At 37.2% G+C, this 17,683-nt stretch overlaps 1 protein-coding gene across 2 annotated transcripts in view; it reads left to right on the top strand.

Annotated features, from left to right (window-relative positions):
• LOC136027307 (cilia- and flagella-associated protein 58-like) overlaps positions 1 to 478 on the top strand; it is a 102,041-nt gene extending 101,563 nt beyond the window's left edge. For both annotated transcript variants that reach the window (XM_065704420.1, XM_065704419.1), the window contains one exon: positions 177 to 478. In XM_065704420.1, the coding sequence (XP_065560492.1) occupies positions 177 to 266 (90 nt within the window). In that variant the 3' untranslated portion in view covers positions 267 to 478. The remainder of the gene's footprint in view (positions 1 to 176) is intronic.
• The last annotated feature ends 17,205 nt before the right edge of the window (positions 479 to 17,683 follow it).

The following is a 17,683-nucleotide window of genomic DNA, read 5'->3' as shown; positions in this document are numbered from 1 at the left end:
AACAGGCTGGTATAGGTAGGAATTTACCCATTCCCGTACAGAGCTACTTCCATCACTGAAAACATTATTGCATTTAAATTGGCATAATATATACAAAAGTGAACTTGTTGACTCTTATTCCTCTTGCGGGATTCTAAGCAAACTATTTTAATATTTTTCTTTTTTTTTTCTTTTAGGCTCAAGGAAAGAATAAAAACGAAGAGTTGTTCAAACTTGGATTACAAAGGCTATTCAAAGTACAGTGTAAAAAAACTTCCCAAACTTGATAGCTGTATTTCAAAACGATGAATTTACCAAAATAGTAATATTTCAGAAGTTCTGTCATGGCCGAGCGTGATTAAAATAACAAGTCCTTAAACTGGCTATCGAAACTGAAAGAAGGAATTATGCCAAAAAAAGTTACGAACTTGAATTCTTCCTTCATCTTTCTAATATAGTTGAATTCACTCTTGAAACTGAAATAAACCGGAAGCTTTACTATGTCACTTTGTTACCAAATTATGTAGATTTTTTTCTTTCACCCAAATGGCTACCACTGGCAGACATTTCACTATATGGGGTAGAAAATTTTACCAACAGTTGAAAAATTTATAGTTTTACTTTTCTACTTCTGATAAATTTATATTTTTTCACTTTCCATGTCGTTCTCTCTCGCTCTTGGTCTCTCTTGCTCTCTCTCTCTCTCTCTCTCTCTCTCTCTCTCTCTCTCTCTCTCTCTCTCTCTCTCTCTCTCTCTCTCTCTCTCTCTCTCTCTCTCCTCTCTCTCTCTCTCTCTCTCTCTCTCCTCTCTCTCTCTCTCTCTCTCTCTCTCTCTCTCTCTCTCTCTCTCTCTCTCTCTCTCTCTCTCTCCTCTCTCTCTCTCTCTCTCCTCTCTCTCTCTCTCTCTTTCTCTCTCTCGGTCTCCTTTGCTCACAGTCTCTCTGACTCTCGGCCTCACTTTCCCTTCGTCTCAGTTTCTCTCTTTATCTCTCAGTTTCTCACTTTTGGTCTCGGTTTCTCTCGCTCTCGGTCCCCTCACTTCCAGTCTCGGTGTCTCTCGATACTGGTCTCTCTCGCTTTCAGTTTCTCTTGATCTCTCTCACTCTCTTGATCTCTCTCTCTCACTTTTAGTCTCTATCACTTTTGGAATCTATAGCTCTCTCTTGCTCTTGGTCTCTTTCGCTCTCGGTTTTACTCGCTCTCGATGTCTCCAGCAGAGATGTTTATTACTCAATGCTCAGGAAAAGTCAGACTCATTTAACAAAAAATTTATATCAAAGCATTCATACAAAACGAAAATACTTCGTGTCTCCACTCTCTGCCAAAACAGGTAATTATCTTATTTTAAGCCAGAGATTAACAAAGTACGATCAGAGGAAATGAATATCACAAAGTGAAAATAACAAAAAGGAAAACTGAGAAAAATCATCACAACCCTTCCCCTTTTAGCGTTGTTTCATGAGTTCTTCCTTCAAGGTCTCATTTTTAATGAGGAAGAGGTAACGCAACTTTGAACATTATTTACAAGATGGCAGCACCTTGGTTTAGCCCGATGACACATGTGTAACTATAGACTGATTTCACGCCACTTGCATCAGTCATCTCAGACTCTACCAACTCAACGTGACACGGCAAACGGATTACTTCACCGTAGACAAACCCACACGTTTGTTCCAGTTTATTTATATTCTCCGCGGTGACGATTCGCTCCTGATCCTTTAGCGAAAAATTTATATACAATATTTAGCCTCCCAAACGAGGAGGGGTCATCTATTCGTAATTTTTTGACAGGGCCCCATCGTCGGTGTTTGCGACCCTTTGATGACTAATAACGGTGTGATTGTATAATTTACGTGAGGGTCCAATAAGAAAATTTTTCGTTCTGGTTTGATATCACATAAAGCCACCGTAACAGATCATGAGTGGTTTGAACATAAAAATGCCAAGTCATCAGGAATTAATGGAACTTAGATATTGCCCATTTTATTGTTAGAGTTTCCTTCTTCTCAATCTTAGAGCATAAACTCTCAGCTGGTGCAAGTTTTGTGCCGATGAAGCAGATAGGGTTTTCCTCCCACCAGTCTGCTGGGTCAGGCTGCTGAGTCACTACCCCCAGTCCTTTGCCACTAATTTCCGTTTGTAGCATAAAGGGTTCGTTATAATTTGGATCTTGTAAAAACCACAGCTGCACACAACATCTCCTTCAGGGGATTAAAGACCAATTCTGGATTAGGACACCATGCAGGAGCCTTCATGGCTGTCATCCAACGGAGTGGTCAGGCCAAAGCTGCGGAATATTGGTCATAAAAGTGGCCATAGTATCTATCTAATCCAATAAAATTTCAAAAATACTTTATCGAGATGAGTCTTGCCTATATGACAATCTCCAGGACCTTGATTGTCGATGAACTCTACTTCAGAACTCTACTCTAGTATCACTGAGTCTGCACTTCCTTGCTCTGGCTGTCTGCCCAGCTGACTGCAATCTTTATAGCATCATCTCGATGTGTCCAGGTGATATTCAAAAGTACCAATAAAGATGAAAATATCATCGGTATAGCATTGATCAAATTTCAAACCTCTGCTCCTTGAATCCCAAATGGCAATACAAACATTCAAATAGACCATTTGGCATCACAAATGGTAACTAGTGTGTGCTATTAGGGTGTACTTTTATCTGCCAATATCTTCAAAAGTATCACTAAAGACGACAATATCATTGATAAATCAGCGATCGAACTTGAAACCTCTGAGAACACGATCAATTAGCTTTCGGAATCGTTTACTTGCTTTTTGAATCCCAAATGGCAATACGAAGATTCGAATAGACCATTTGGCATCACAAATTCTACTTTATGTATAAATTTAGTCATTCCCATTCCCTCAAGGATCTCACCCGTGCGAGGTAGTGTGTAACAATTCTGCCTTGAAATTTAATTTACTCGGTACACAACAGCACCGTCTTATCTGGCTTTGATACCAGTACTATCGGTGAAGTATAATCACTCATCTATTTCACTACTAGAACTTGGTAAGGAATTCTTCAGCACTGGTGGCTTACTTTAAGTCTCAATGTCGTGCATCACGAGATTGGTTTTCACAGGTGTGTTCGAGGAGGTTTGTTCTGTATCTTCTCAGGACTTAAGCCGATTCCCTTTTCAAATTATGACTCAAAATTTCATTCATGAATGTCTGGACGGCTTCTTCAGAGTCTCCATCATTTCCTTCATCATTGCAGTACAAAATCTCTTCCAGACTTGTTTCCTCATAGTTATCTACTTGAATAAATCAGATTTCGATTGTGTTTGCCCTGTGGTTCTTTCTAAGAAGGTTTACGTGGAAAAGTTTTGAATTCTTTTTCCCTTGGGAAATGCCACTACACAATCCAAGCTCTCGGATTTCCTGGCGATCTGGTACTTCAGGATCTTATTTTTTCCTCTGGCAAATTCAATTTCGCAATCATAGCTCTCTGATTCTTTAAGATCTTGTACGGGCTTTCCCACTTTACTTCATGTTGTATGTTTCCACACAGAAAGAGAACCAGTAATTCTCTCGTACTCTCTCAACCTCAAACTTCCCACTCCAATTCTCCCACCTCAAGTTTTCTTGGCTTCCAGCTATGATCATACCAGGTATTCTGTCACTTCTGACTAGACAATAAGTTTAGCATTGCTGTCTCGGTCCATTTGCTAAGTCATTCCCACAAATTGAATAGAGGACTGACTACCTATTCAGACATACCTTTCTTCTTCTTTTCCCACTCCTCTCAAAATACATCTAGTGGTATTTTGACTTGATGCTTTTCTTGATTGACAAAAAAAAATCGTGGAAGCATTTTTAGTTGCCCTGTAGGCAAATAAAACATATTAAAATACTGATCCCAGGTTTTTGCTTAACTCTGACAAATTTCCTTAGCGTTTGCGCTATAGTCTCGCTTACCCTAAAACCAGTGCTTCCGTCTCCAGATGGTAAACACTGGTACGAAGGGTTTAATGCCAGGGACCACATATAGCTTTTGAATGGCTTGAGAAATGAGGTTACTTCAGTTGTTGGTAAGGATCTCTGGAGGTATTCGAGGAGAAATTCGAGAGAAAAATTTGATCAATTTGTCAGCTATCTTTTGTGAATGGGTCGAGCAAAGCAGTATTGCCTCTGGATATCATCTGGCTGAATAGTGGCTTATCGCTAGTATTCAATTAGAAACAGTTTTACTAAGCTCTAGAGATTTCACCAGGTCTGTTCGTTTTTTTTTTGTGGAAAGCAGTTTCAATGATCGGTAGTGGTTGCAGTGGTACCATCTCTATCTGGCGTTTTCTGGCCACCGTCTGGCAGTCAGGACATTTTCCAATGTTATGTCAAGTTCAAATAAATATTCAAAAAAAATCATCTCTTCATTACCCTATCAGTAGTTCGTTGCCTATTAATATGACCTCCCATAGGTGAATTATGGGTCAATTTTAAAACGTCCGTTTTGTAGGCTGAAGGAATCATTAGTTTCCACTTTTGCTTGTCCTCATCTTTATCATTTACAACTCGTTAAAGGGTCTCATCCTTTACCACGAAATCTCTTTCCTCTGTAGGTTTAGCCTTCATCTTCACCCAAAATTATTGCTAGGTTTCATCCATCCTCTCAACTCATGAAAATATTTTCCTTTCTGTACAAGCTCAATTGGAGACTCCTCTCCGTTTAACTTACTCTGAAAAGCGACCTTCCTTTTTTACGCTTTTGCCCCCAACTATTCTGTGCTTTCCTTCTCATGAACACTGATTAGTCGAGATAAAATTGCTATGCCTCCGAAATATCCATTAATGACTCAATCTGTTTGCTTACTCTGCCTCACATTGTCACAAACAGCTCAGCTTTCGAATCTACCAGCCACGAGAACCCGGTAATATTTTTCCCTATCAGGAACTTCTTTTGGATACAACATGGGACTGCAACCTTCACTGGAAGCTCAACAAGCAATGCATCTTCTTGTTCCACCCGTGTCTCTACTGTTGCCATAGGTTATTAATGTATGTCATCATGTCCGTATTTTAAGCCTTTAAGCTCCTCCCGGTACTACATTCTTCTGGTACCAGTTCAGAGTGCAGATCTATTATATCCGCCCCAGTTTCCAATAGCATTTCGATATGTTTACCGTCTACTTTACAGTGAAGCACTTCCACTGCCCCTGCCCTCTTCTGGTAATTAGGTCTTTTCAGGCTCTTAGCTAGAAAACCCTGTCGTGTATTCTCTGGGTCTTGTCTTTTCCTTTGATATTCTTTTGCACAGTTGTATGTATCATCACACACAAAGCAGACTCTTCTGTTTCGTGCTCAGTGACACTCCTGTGAGCTCCCTTCCTTGGACTCAGCTCTCGCTTGATGACTATTCTATCCTCCTTAGTGCTTGCCGTTATAGGTTCTGTTTTCTTCCTTCCCTGTCCTGACACTGGTCTCGGTTTGCACCACCAGTCTTCAAACAATATTTTGTTATTTTACGAGCTATCACACTAGCTTCAGGAAAAGAAATAGGCTCCTTAAGAGTTTTAACTATCTCTCACGAAGGGCTACCTGCATGTGGTACGGTACTGCTTCCGTAAACTGATAAACTTGTAAAAACTAAAAAATTCCGTCTGCTATTGTTCAATTGTGCACACTTTCTGGCTAACCGGGTTTTCGCCTCTACCAAGTCTCTCTGCAAGCGCAGGATAGGAGGGTAGATTAAGCCATCTATTGAAGTTGGTTACCAGCTTCCTTTCAAATTCTCTGTAAGACTTATTTTCTTTCTTTCTTCCAATTTGGAAGCATGTGTAATATGTTTCATTTGTGAAAGAAGTATTTCTGTCTTAACCGCATCATAATCAGAGAATATATCCACTGATAAGCTTGACAGCCCCTACAACGTGGGACCGAACATAACTGGATACAACTGGAAATAACTGGCTGCCCATTGTTCCCTAGACACTTGGTATTGCAGTACTCTCCAACATGCTTAAAAATGATTCTTTGTAGTCACTATCTGTAAATTTCATTAGCTTGGACCTAATTAGAGCTTGTGTTGATATAGACTGCTGCCAATTTACCGTATGTTGACCCATCAAGCTTGTTGTTAGGTATTGAGTGGTTAAATGTAACCTGGTTAAAATGTAATGCATCCAATGGAATTGTATTTCTATTACTCTATGCTTGAATAATTGCTGAAACTTCTGAAGCTACATATATGCTGACCTCCCCTTCCACTTCCTCTGTATTTGCCTTACTATCTTTTATGACAAAGATAGCCTCGGATAAAGCTTCATACTTTGTCGTCCTCCTTGATTACTAAACTACTGATCCCCTTCTTAGAATTCTCATCTCCACCTAAAGCCTCTGTTATACCTGACTGAACTTGCTCTTCCTTTTTAGAGATAAACTCTTTAATAAGGCCTACTTTAGACCTCCTCACGGGAATCGCTGATCTTCCGTTGTTTAGACTATCGAGAAATTTTACATGAACCCGACCCAGTAAACTAAATCTTATCTATCCCAGAGATTCAATAGGATTCTCGCACAAACGACTTCACCCACATGTTACAAGAAGGATATTACTTATATACAAAAAGTCTAAAAGAAAAACTGAAATTTTTGAAAAACGACAAAATAATGGTAAGGTGAATTAATTAAAAGGTGTCTTTTCTTCTAGATCTTTAACTACGCAGAAGTCTAACAGCAATTCACTCAAGACGTAGGTTTTTATTAATTTTCTTCAAAATGCAGGTGTTTGTTACGTAATAGGAAATTTTTTCTTCGATTGTAACATAATAGAGATTGTTGTCTTCAAGATGCAAGTGTTTACGACAAAACTGGGAGTATTTTTGATTCCTTAAAAACCGAAGAATGTAGGGAAAAACCTTCAGGGCCCACCAATCAAGATACAGACTCTGATATCATAGTTGTTTTTTTCATTCTTTTAAGACCAAAGGATGTAGGGGAAAATTTTCAGAAACCCCATGTTGGTACATAGTCAAAATTGATCGTAGCCTTAATATTCACATAGATTTTCTCTGCGTTACAAGGGCCATTTAATTTCGTTGTTACTAGCAGACAAAGAAATTCCTCGTTATTTTCAAGAACAAAGGCATTCAAAAAAATATTATTGCATGGCCTTGTTTTGATTTTCCAGGAACAAAGGTGAGTCATTATGCAAGAGTTTGTTTACTTGCATATCAGGACCGGGTAATTTCCCTTGTTCTCTGGGGACTATAAAACCCTAGAGGGGAAATTTTATTAGTTTTACTTTAGAGATGAACAGTGCAAGTCAATTCCAAAAAATGGATATTAACCAAAGATACCAACAGATAGGCCTCTATGTTTATTAAGGATACTCTTCCCCCCACCAGAAAAGGCGGTGAGATTATAGTGAATTAAGAGCTAGTATGATTCTCTATATGAAATCATCAACTAAAACCCTAACCCCTCCCTCATAATAAAGCCCAGTCGCTGATTAATTGATCTTATTTATTCACATCGATATATGCTTTACCGTGAAATTCACGTTCTCTATTAAACCGCATTGAAGCTTATTCCAACAGTTGAGTAAACCTGTCATAAACAGTTACATGGGTTGTAAACCTTAATGATATTGATCAGACACCGTTACTCAATTACATAGGGGAACAATTCCAGTCTCTGCTAAATCAAATTCTATATTATTGCTTAATCCAGAAATTCAAATCACAAACAAAGATGTTTTTTCTGATCAAATTGATGAGTTATTTTCTACAATAAATCTTTGATTTGCGAGAAGGGGTGGCTTATTTTATTTTGAAAATATGACTAGTTCCAATGGAACTAGAAATTACCTAAATGGGAAGAGGGCAAACATGACCTATTACCCACTAGTTAATTGCCAAAAAAGGTTGCTTTTAACACCTGTATTGTATGGTAATTTGTCTACCTAAACATTTTGAATCATTGCATGAAATATTTTATATTATACTCGTATTAAATGGTAGGCCAGATAATATCATTTCCTTATAGTAAAAAAAAATAGGCAAACAAGCGTTGTTTTATATATAATAATGAATTATTGTGTAAGCCCCTCCCCAAAGAGGGGCTCTCCACTCCTTTTTGGTTACGCCCAGCTTATTTGATTCGAATTTATTTTTTTTCATTTAAACAGCTTTGTATAAAACTTTTATAGCTCAAGTACAAAATAGGTATGATTAATAGAATGATTTTCCTCTACTATTGCTTATTATAGAGAGAATAAAATCTGATTTTTTATCGCAGAATATAGATACTTAGGGTCGACGATACTCGTTAATTCTCATTAAAACTCATGAAAGTTTCTGTCAAATATTCTATTTTTGGGTTTTCCATTCACCTTCACTTAGGCAGACTCTTTTATTCTATTTTTCTTATTTTTGGTTTAACGGAGCCCTTTAATTTCCTTTGAGAAACTTATCTTTTCATTCATAATTTCCATGTTTATCTTTTTTAAGAATGCTTCGAAACATTGATATCAAAAAAGAGGGAAAGTAACCAGTCCCGAGGGGTATGAGTACAAAGGGAATGATTCAAAACATTCATATAGAAAAAAAGGAAAGTAAGCAGTCCCGAGTGGTATGAGTACAAATGGAATGATTTATTCACGTTGAATTTAATGGGAAACTAACATTATAAACTTTAGTTTATAATAACTATAACATGGTTAAACTATATAACCATATTATAATAACTATAACCATGTCATAACAATAACATGGGAAACAACGAGATTACGTTGCTATTAGAAGAGAGCTTTCGGATGTCAGCTGGATTGAAGAATTCAGTGGGTTGGAGTCGTTAGACACCATTTACACAAGGTTCACTACGATTGTAGCCTCAATGGAAGAACAATTTATTCCTATGCACAAGAAATACACCTGTGTTGCATTACCTAAAGCCAATATTGAACTGATTAAAGCAAAACAAAAAGCATGGAAAGACTACAAAAGCAATCGACAAAGTAACGACCGAGAGAAAACATTCAAGAGGCTTCGCAACAGGGTTCGGAAAGCAACAAGAAGAGAAGGAAAGCTTAGAGAATGTAAATTAGCTTTCTCCTTGAAAGAAAACCCAAAAAGTTTCTGGAAACACGTGAACAGCAAAAGGAAAAAAAAGTGGAGTCTCATCTCTTTACGATCCCGTGAAACAAAAGCTGGTACACGACCCAACGGACAAGCCAAATACTCTCAACAGCCAGTTCTCTTCTGTTTTTACTCAGGAACCTGAGAACGAAGCCCAATTTAGCCGCGAGGAACCAATTCAGGGTCTAAGCGACTCCATAAGACCGATAGAGATCAACCATATCGATGTTCTAAAGAAACTCAGAGAACTTAACCCAAGCAAATCCACAGGCCAAGACAATCTACATCCAAAACTGCTCAAAGAACTTGCAACGGTAATAACAGAGCCACTAGTCTACATTTGCAGAAAGTCTCTTGAACTCGGTAAGCTTCCCGCTATTTGGAAAAAAGCTATTGTCGTCCCAATATCCAAAGGTGGGAAACGAGAAGACCCATCAAACTACAGATCGATAAGCCTCACTTGTATCACGTGTAAAGTACTTGAGTCTCTTATTGCAAACCACACCCTAGAACACTTAAAACGAGAAAAAACACTTACCGAAAAGCAGTTTGGTTTTCTTAAGGAACGATCTGCAGAAATCCAACTACTTTGTGCCACAGATGATTGGAAGAAAAACATCGACAAGGGGTTCCAGATTGATCTCATATACTTGGATCTCAAGAAAGCCTTTGACAAAGTTCCCCATAAGCGTCTCGTCCAGAAGCTCAGGAAATACGGTCTCTCCTCATCTGGGTCCTCATCGAGTCTTCTTCAATGGATTACGGACTTCTTAACTGGCAAAAAGCAAGTTGTGTGCGTAGAAGTTTGTCTCAGCAATACCGAAGAGGAAGTTCTTAGTGGAGTAACCCAGGGGTACAATCCTCGGCCCTCTTCTGTTTAACCTCCACATCAACGACCTAGTTGAAGGCATCGAATCTGACATCCTTCTCTATGCAGACGACACAAAGCTCTATCGTGTCATCTCGTCATGTGAAGACATTCACCACCTGCAGGCGGATCTCCAACGAATCGATGACTGGCTGAAGAAGTGGATCATGGAAATCAATACCCAGAAAAGTCATATCCTCACTCTGGGTCCACAAAACTTTTCGTCCTCGTACTCTCTTGGTTCTGCGGCACTCACTCTTAGTAAAGAAGAAAGAGACCTAGGCATCTTTCTGGATTCTGAACTGAACTTCAGTAGCCACTATGAAGCTGTCGTCAAGAAGGCTTCCAAAGTTGCCGTTATGATCAGAAGAAACTTCTCGTGCGAGGACGACAAAATACTTGCTACGTTCTATAAGTCACTTGTCCGCCCGATTCTTGAGTATGGACATTGTTCTACAAGACCATACTACAACAAGGACATAGATGCTCTCGAAAATGTTAAGAGGAGGATAACTAAATTCTCTCCCAGGTGACGCTCCCTTCCCTGCGAAGAGCGGCTTAGAAAGCTTGAAATCCCAATCCTCGCCTATAGCTTCCATCGTGGTGATCTTATTGAAATGTACAAGCTCTGCAATGGAGCCTATGATAACGTACCAGCCCAGAGAATCGTGCAGTTCAATAAAAATCATCTCCGAGGACATCAGTACAAAGTGAGTACGGAACGCTTTTACAAGGACATGGGCCGATGGAGATGCTAGCCGATGATTTCAAGGTCAAAAATATACATAGAGCCTTCCTGTTTTTTCAAAATCCATATATAAAGAGGATTATTGACCCTTTTGTCAGTAAACATTCAAAGGGAAAAACGAAGGTTAAAAAAAATCGTTAAATTCATTTTAAATTCAGCCTTCGGTAAAATGTGTGAGGTTGTGTGCAATAGGAGTCGTTTTGAAGTTGTAACCGACTCAATTGGAATTTGGAATTTTATTACAATTTGTGAAAGCTCCAATGGCTGGGGGAGGGAAAAGTTTACGCTGACACAGATTCGCTACTATTAAAAGTTAAAACGGAAAATTTATTAAAATATTTGGAAAAAGGCGAGTACATTAGCTCTCGAATTGACTGTGCCAACTGAGACGAGTCCATTTACCCGGAGTTAGTGGAGTGCAAAGCCTCAAATACGTTTTTGTTTTTAAAATCGTAGACAGGGAGCGAATTTATTTCCCATGGTATGCTTGCAGGTCCATAGGTGTTGTACTGTGTGCAAACCCAGAATGAGTTTATCAAAAAAGTCGTGCAAGGGGGTTCATACTCAGTATGTAAAGAAAAATTGCAACATAAATTTTTATAGAGACTATGCGGAAAATAATTCAATTTCAAGAGTGACTGTTATGGCCATTTCCTCTTTGAATTTTAAAAACTACACAGTTAAAGAGGAAAAATGGTATGTCAGCCTTAACGGACAAAGTCTATGTGCGTATGGCAGATGTTGGGGTACTACCACATGGCCATTACTTAACTTCAGATCGCATGAATGTTTAGAGTATAGACAGCTTCCCGTTGTGGAAAAAGTTCAATCGTTAGTGAGAGGGGATCCGTTTTGCTATTCCAATTTTTTTCAGTCTCTATCCCAACAGTTTCTATCTCTGCAGTGTGTTTTTTATAGTGTTTTATATGTTTTATTTTCTGGTGCAAGGCGGAATCATCGTGTTTTAAAAAGTGTTTGATATTTCACTATCTTTATTTACCTTCATCAACCTGGCCCAGCCTCGGCATTCAGCCACTGCTCCGACCACCACGTTTTCAGGGCCCCGCCTTTCAAATGGAAGTATGTCCTTGTGCTTTTAAAATTTCCAAGTGCTTTTTTAATATCCAATTGCCTATGTAAATAAGTTTAAGCGCCTATTTTATGTTCTTTTCCAGTTACTTATGTAAGTAAGTTGTGCATGTATTATAATTAAAGCAAAACAGGCGTTTTAATTTTTGTCTCCTAAGGTATTTATTTAACGGATTATAGTTAGGTTAGGTTATTTACATTTTGACAATGAGAAGAGTAATACGTATCAATTTAAGACTGTTCAAATCATTCATTTGCCGGCCATCAACGTCTGGCAAAAAACACATTTAACGAAAATAATGCAAAATCGCGAGAAATGTTTTTAGAAAACCCAAAAACATCCATTATTGCTATAGCGTGTGGCAAGAGTTCTATGATAAAACAAAGGCTTTTGCACCAGTTATAAAACTCATACGGGGACGGGAGATGTTTGATATATTGAACCATACTCGTGATTGATTATTGATGATTCAGCTAAATCCATTGAAGAATGGTATCAGGAGATGTCACTTTTATTCACGATCCGATCTCATCAGAAAAAATTCTATGATCGTTGTTCTCCACTATCTCTTTCATCAGCACAAATATATGAAAACACTTGCTTTGAATTTTACTTACTATATTATTTACAGCGTTGTTCGCGATTCAAGTTCTCTCATAAATTTAAACAAACAAATATACCAATAATACCAATGTCCCCCTCCTACGTTTTCTTGAACGCAAAACTTTCACGAACACATTCACCATTACAATATAAAGTAGCTTCAATATATTCTAGTAAACACTTCGTATTTGGAACTCTCTCATTTAACCTTAATTAGCAAATTAGGGGATCCTTTAGCGATAACAAAGGGTTTGTCTGTGATTCCATATCATTTTCGACACATTCAGTGAGAAGGCTAATAGAAAAAAAATACTTTTGTTTGTCCTGATATTGATTGCTATATTGTTACTCATAAACCACGACAATTGGGTCGTGGTATTTTTCATTAAAGGGATTCTTTGTCCATGTTCCAGCCTCGGCAATTGCTTTGCTAGGTTGTTTCGCTCTGTATTTCTCTTGGCTAAAAATACATTTTACCGGTTGCTCCTGATTTTACATCCTGTACACTACGTGATTGAGGCTATGGAAAGTCTTGTCCACGATCCCTCAGTGAGCGATTGAAATCATGACAAATTGGAAAAGGTATTAAAGGAGTTAGAAACACCTCAACGCTCAGCAGTCTTAACGAAGGTCAGGCGTGAAAAACATTACTTGTAAAATAAGAAAAAGAAACCAAGAATGGAATTTTTTAGGTCGAAAAAGGATTTCTTTCCCTAGAAATGGCATATCTACAACATAAAGAATGTTATCCCTCAGTCACTTCATCATTGAATTTTTTCAATGCAGAAAATGTTGATGTGAGTGTAATTAATGTTTACTCTGCAGTAAATAATTTTCTCTGCAGAAACTCCTCTGGGAAATCGTTTGTTTTCAAATTTATTCCAGAGAAGACTATTTCATAGATTTAATATCCATATTTAAAAATTGCCTGTGATGGTCAAAAAACCTAAAAATGAAAAAGCAAGCATTGCCGAGAGGCTTTCATATGAAAAGTGTGTACTACATAATTTGTTTAGACAAGTGGGTGTCTACATAAATGGAATGCTGGTGAGCACAGGCAACAATCTATCAAACTATGGAAGTTTTATATAGTTCATGCTGATGACTCTAAAGTTCTACAAGCTATTGAGAGATTTAGCTATTGGATAAGAATATAAAATAAACACTGAAATTACCAATATACTTGCTACAACTTGCTCGTCCAATTTTACTTCGCAAAAACTACTTGCCGCTGAACCTGATGCAACAGTCTCTCTAAACTTGGCAATACTCCATGTACGAAAACAACAGGTTATGAGTTCTGTTGCTTTGGTAATTGAAAAATTAAGAACTTGTGAAAATAACATCACACTGCTCATTCTGCATAAAATGACGAATCAACGACATTGTGCTACTGGTTCCCGTGCCTATACCGATTCATCATTTATTAATGGTGAAATTCCATCAAAACTTGCTCTTACTTTTGTGAAAAGTGTTAGTGTAATTGGATAATGGACAAATTCCCCACACAAATTTGCAATGTTTGGAACTTCATCTCTTCTATCTAAACTAATGGAATTCCGCTTTACAATTTATGCTTTGACAAATCCTGCAAGGTACTATATGAATTGACAATGAAATCCCTAGATCAAGATTTACAACTGTTTGAAAATGGTATAACCGATGAAATATTTGCAAAAACTTCATGGCATCATTGTACTGGAATTGTCTGGTACTCAAAATATAAGTTTTGTCCGAAAGGGCACATTACTTTTATAGTTTACCTTTGCCAAACGGTTGGCGGAGAATACGGAATTATGCTATTTTAATCAATTTGGAACATATTCGGAAATTAACCCTGATGGTAGTTTTCTATTAGATTTGGCACCATGAACGTAAATTAAATAATAAAAATTTTCACCTTAGATCCCTGCATGTCCAAAAACAAATCCTATTGCATAGCCTCAAATTCCCTAGACCATATTTAAAGTGTTAACAATACTCTTATCATCGTTAATAGTAGTCTGTCAACTGTAAAGAAGGGACACTGGCTATGCATTTGTCAAATAGCAAAGTATATTGAATTTTTGGATCGTCTCAGCCTGCCATAGGCATTCTACACGCCTCACACAAAAATCTTTGTTGAACAAAGTAGAAAATGTATTATTCAAAATCGCATGCGAGTAAAAGATTTATCAACCAAAACTGCGGTTTACATGCGGTATTATATTTTAATCTTCGATGTCATGTATATACTTATAGTAAATTTCTCAGTATTTATGTAGACAATCCGCGATTGAATGACTTTTTAGTTGAAAATACCCTCTCCTACCTGTATGATATAAATTTCAGAGCCCCAAAAGTATAGTACTTTATAAATGTATGTGAATTTGTTTATTAATAAAACGTGTATGTACACAGTTTCATTCCTTATATTTATTCTTTCACATATAGGTAACCATCGGCAACGATAAGTAACGACAGCTCGTCCTGATTCAGCTTGTACTCATCGTGGCAGGCAAAGTCAGGGCCACTCTTTCAATTTTATATTTAAAATGTAACCTCATTTTTATTATATTTCCTTGTAAAGTCAATAATATTATTTGATTCACATTGTAAAATTTAATTGTTTCAAGTTGCTTATTTGAAGTAATGTCACAAACGATATTCTCATATGAAGAATTACTTTGGGTAACAGCGAAATAAAAGGCAGAAGGTTTATAATCAATGTAGCCAGTATCTTGAAAGAAATGTCTCACAAACCAGACTCTCTTATTATTTCAGTAGCTGAAGCGTAGACCAGGTTCTTACCCCCCAAAATAATTTAGAACCAATACAATATCAGTCTCGTAAAAATGAACTGAAATCATGTTTAGGATTTTTTCCAATCATACCAGGGTAAGTACTTTCCCAATGATCACATTTATCATAGTGACAATTGGAGCAGAGGAAACCTCTTGTGTGAGAGTCACAATATCTTCTAGAGAGGAATTACAGTCTTTAATTTGCACTGCATATCCTCTATGAAATTTATATGGATTACATAATCTACACTTTTCAGTATAGACATCAACAATATTACAATTCTCACAGGATGACAAGCTTCCCAATGTGTACAAACATAATGGACTGTTGTAAATTTGTCTTTCAGTGTTGACTGTTTCACTTCCAAGAAAACTGAATTGCGATCTATAAAATAAATGTCTTCTAGGAGGAGGAGTATTCGAGTGATGTAACACATAATCTTATACATAACACAATAATCTTACTTTTTGTTTGAATCTAGGTAGTGTTCAAAATCATATCCACAATGTCATTTTGTTTTGATTCGATTAGTCTGTAAATATTTTGAGTTAATGAATCTGGCCTACGACGCAAAGTTTCATGCAATAGTCCAATTATGGAGACTCATATTAAATATATTGTTAAGCATTCTTTGAGAGAATTTTTTTGAACTGATAACTCTTGAAAATCCTCATTTAGAACCAAACATTTAGAATCAAGTCACTAGATTCCGTATGATTTTTTGTTTTTCAAATCCAATCATTTTTAATCTTGACACTCTCACTTTCGATTACAGACTAACAAAGAATGAAGATTCTTTCTCCCTAATAAAATAGTAATAAACTCACTCTTTTTTTCTAGATCGATTCAGATCATCGTCTTCAATATATTTCACATGCATTTAATCCATCTTGTTATCTTTGTATATGCATTGTATTCACTTTTGCTGCAAAACATAACTGCTCTTCCAACTTGTATTTGCACAATGATATTACATGTGTTGCAAACATCTCATACCATTCTAGGGTAGCTGACAACCCCGTATAATTTTTACTGCTACGTTAATTACTCTTGGCTTTATGTCGCCATTGCTAGTGTCTTCAAGTTCCAATAGTTGAAAAGTATCCATTACTACAAAATATGCCAAGAATGACATTCTTGATGCTGACACATTGAACTGTTTTCAATGCTGAGGTAAATAAACTGTTAGATTTAACAAGTCACTTTTCGTCGACCTTCAAAACCTGTTTCTGCCAGATTATAAAGGTCTACTGGAACAAAACAAGTCACGGAAAATTACGTAAACTTCATTAGTAAATATTAGGGCTATAATATCTTTTTACAACCGGGGCCTCCCCGGCAATCCTGTAGGTTTTTCCCCTGGCCGTCCTAGGTTTTTTGAAGCAATCAAAGAAAAAAAACATAACGTAATGCCTACGTTTGCATGATAATACCAACATCTTGATTGGCGGGCCATAAAGTTTTTCCCTTGACCCTTAGGTTTTTGAAGAATCAACTAAAAAACAGTGACGTAACGTCTAGTTTCGCATTATGAATGGTGGGTCCTGAAGGTTTTTTCCACCTGACTTGTAGATTTTTTAAGTCATTAACATAACAATTAATGAAAAAACACTCCCGATTACGTAACAAACATCTGCATCTTGAAGAAAACAATCCCTATCAAACAGTTCGTGGTAACGAACTGTAGCAAGGAGCGACCCGGCTCAATAGTAAACGAAACTCTAAAAAACAGAATTTTGATGCTAAAATATACATCAAAAGAATCAGATTTTCATTCTGATGTTAAATATATAAGTTACATCAAATTTAGTCTTTGTCATCAAAAGTTACGAGCCTGAAAAAATTTGCCTTATTTTAGAAAATAGGGGAAAACACCCCGTAAAAGTCACAGAATCTTAACGAAAATCACACCATCGCATTCGGCGTATCAGAGAACCCTAAAGCAAAATTTTCAAGCTCCTATCTACAAAAATGTGGAATTTCGTATTTTTTGCCAGAAGACAAATCACGGGTGCGTGTTTATTTGTTTGTTTGTTTTTTTCCAAGGGTCATCGTATCGACCAATTGGTCCTAGAATGTCGCAAAAGGGCTCATTCTAACGGAAATGAAAAGTTCTAGTGTCCTTTTTAAGTGACCAAAAAATTGGAGGGCACCTAGGCCCCCTCCCACGCTCATTTTTTCTCCAAAGTCAACAGATCAAAATTTTGAAATAGCCATTTTGTTCCGCATAGTCAAAAACCATAATAACTATGTCTTTGGGAATGACTTACTCCCCCACAGTCCCTGGGGGAGGAGCTGCAATTTACAAACTTCGACCAGTGTTTACATATAATAATGGTTACTGGGAAGTGTACAGTCTTTTTCAGGGGATTTTTTTTTTTGGTTTTGGGGATGTGGTTGAGGGGAAGGGCCTATGTTGGAAGATCTTTTCTTGGGGAGATATGTCATGGGGGAACAGAAATTCAATGAAAAGGGCGCAGGATTTTCTAAAATTACTATACAAAACAATGAAAAAA

Source organism: Artemia franciscana, chromosome 5 (assembly GCF_032884065.1).
Source record: "Artemia franciscana chromosome 5, ASM3288406v1, whole genome shotgun sequence".
In the NCBI taxonomy this organism is placed as follows: Eukaryota; Metazoa; Arthropoda; class Branchiopoda; order Anostraca; family Artemiidae; genus Artemia; species Artemia franciscana.
The sequence above is the reverse complement of the archived record's forward strand: the minus strand, read 5'-3'. Positions and strand labels throughout refer to the sequence as shown.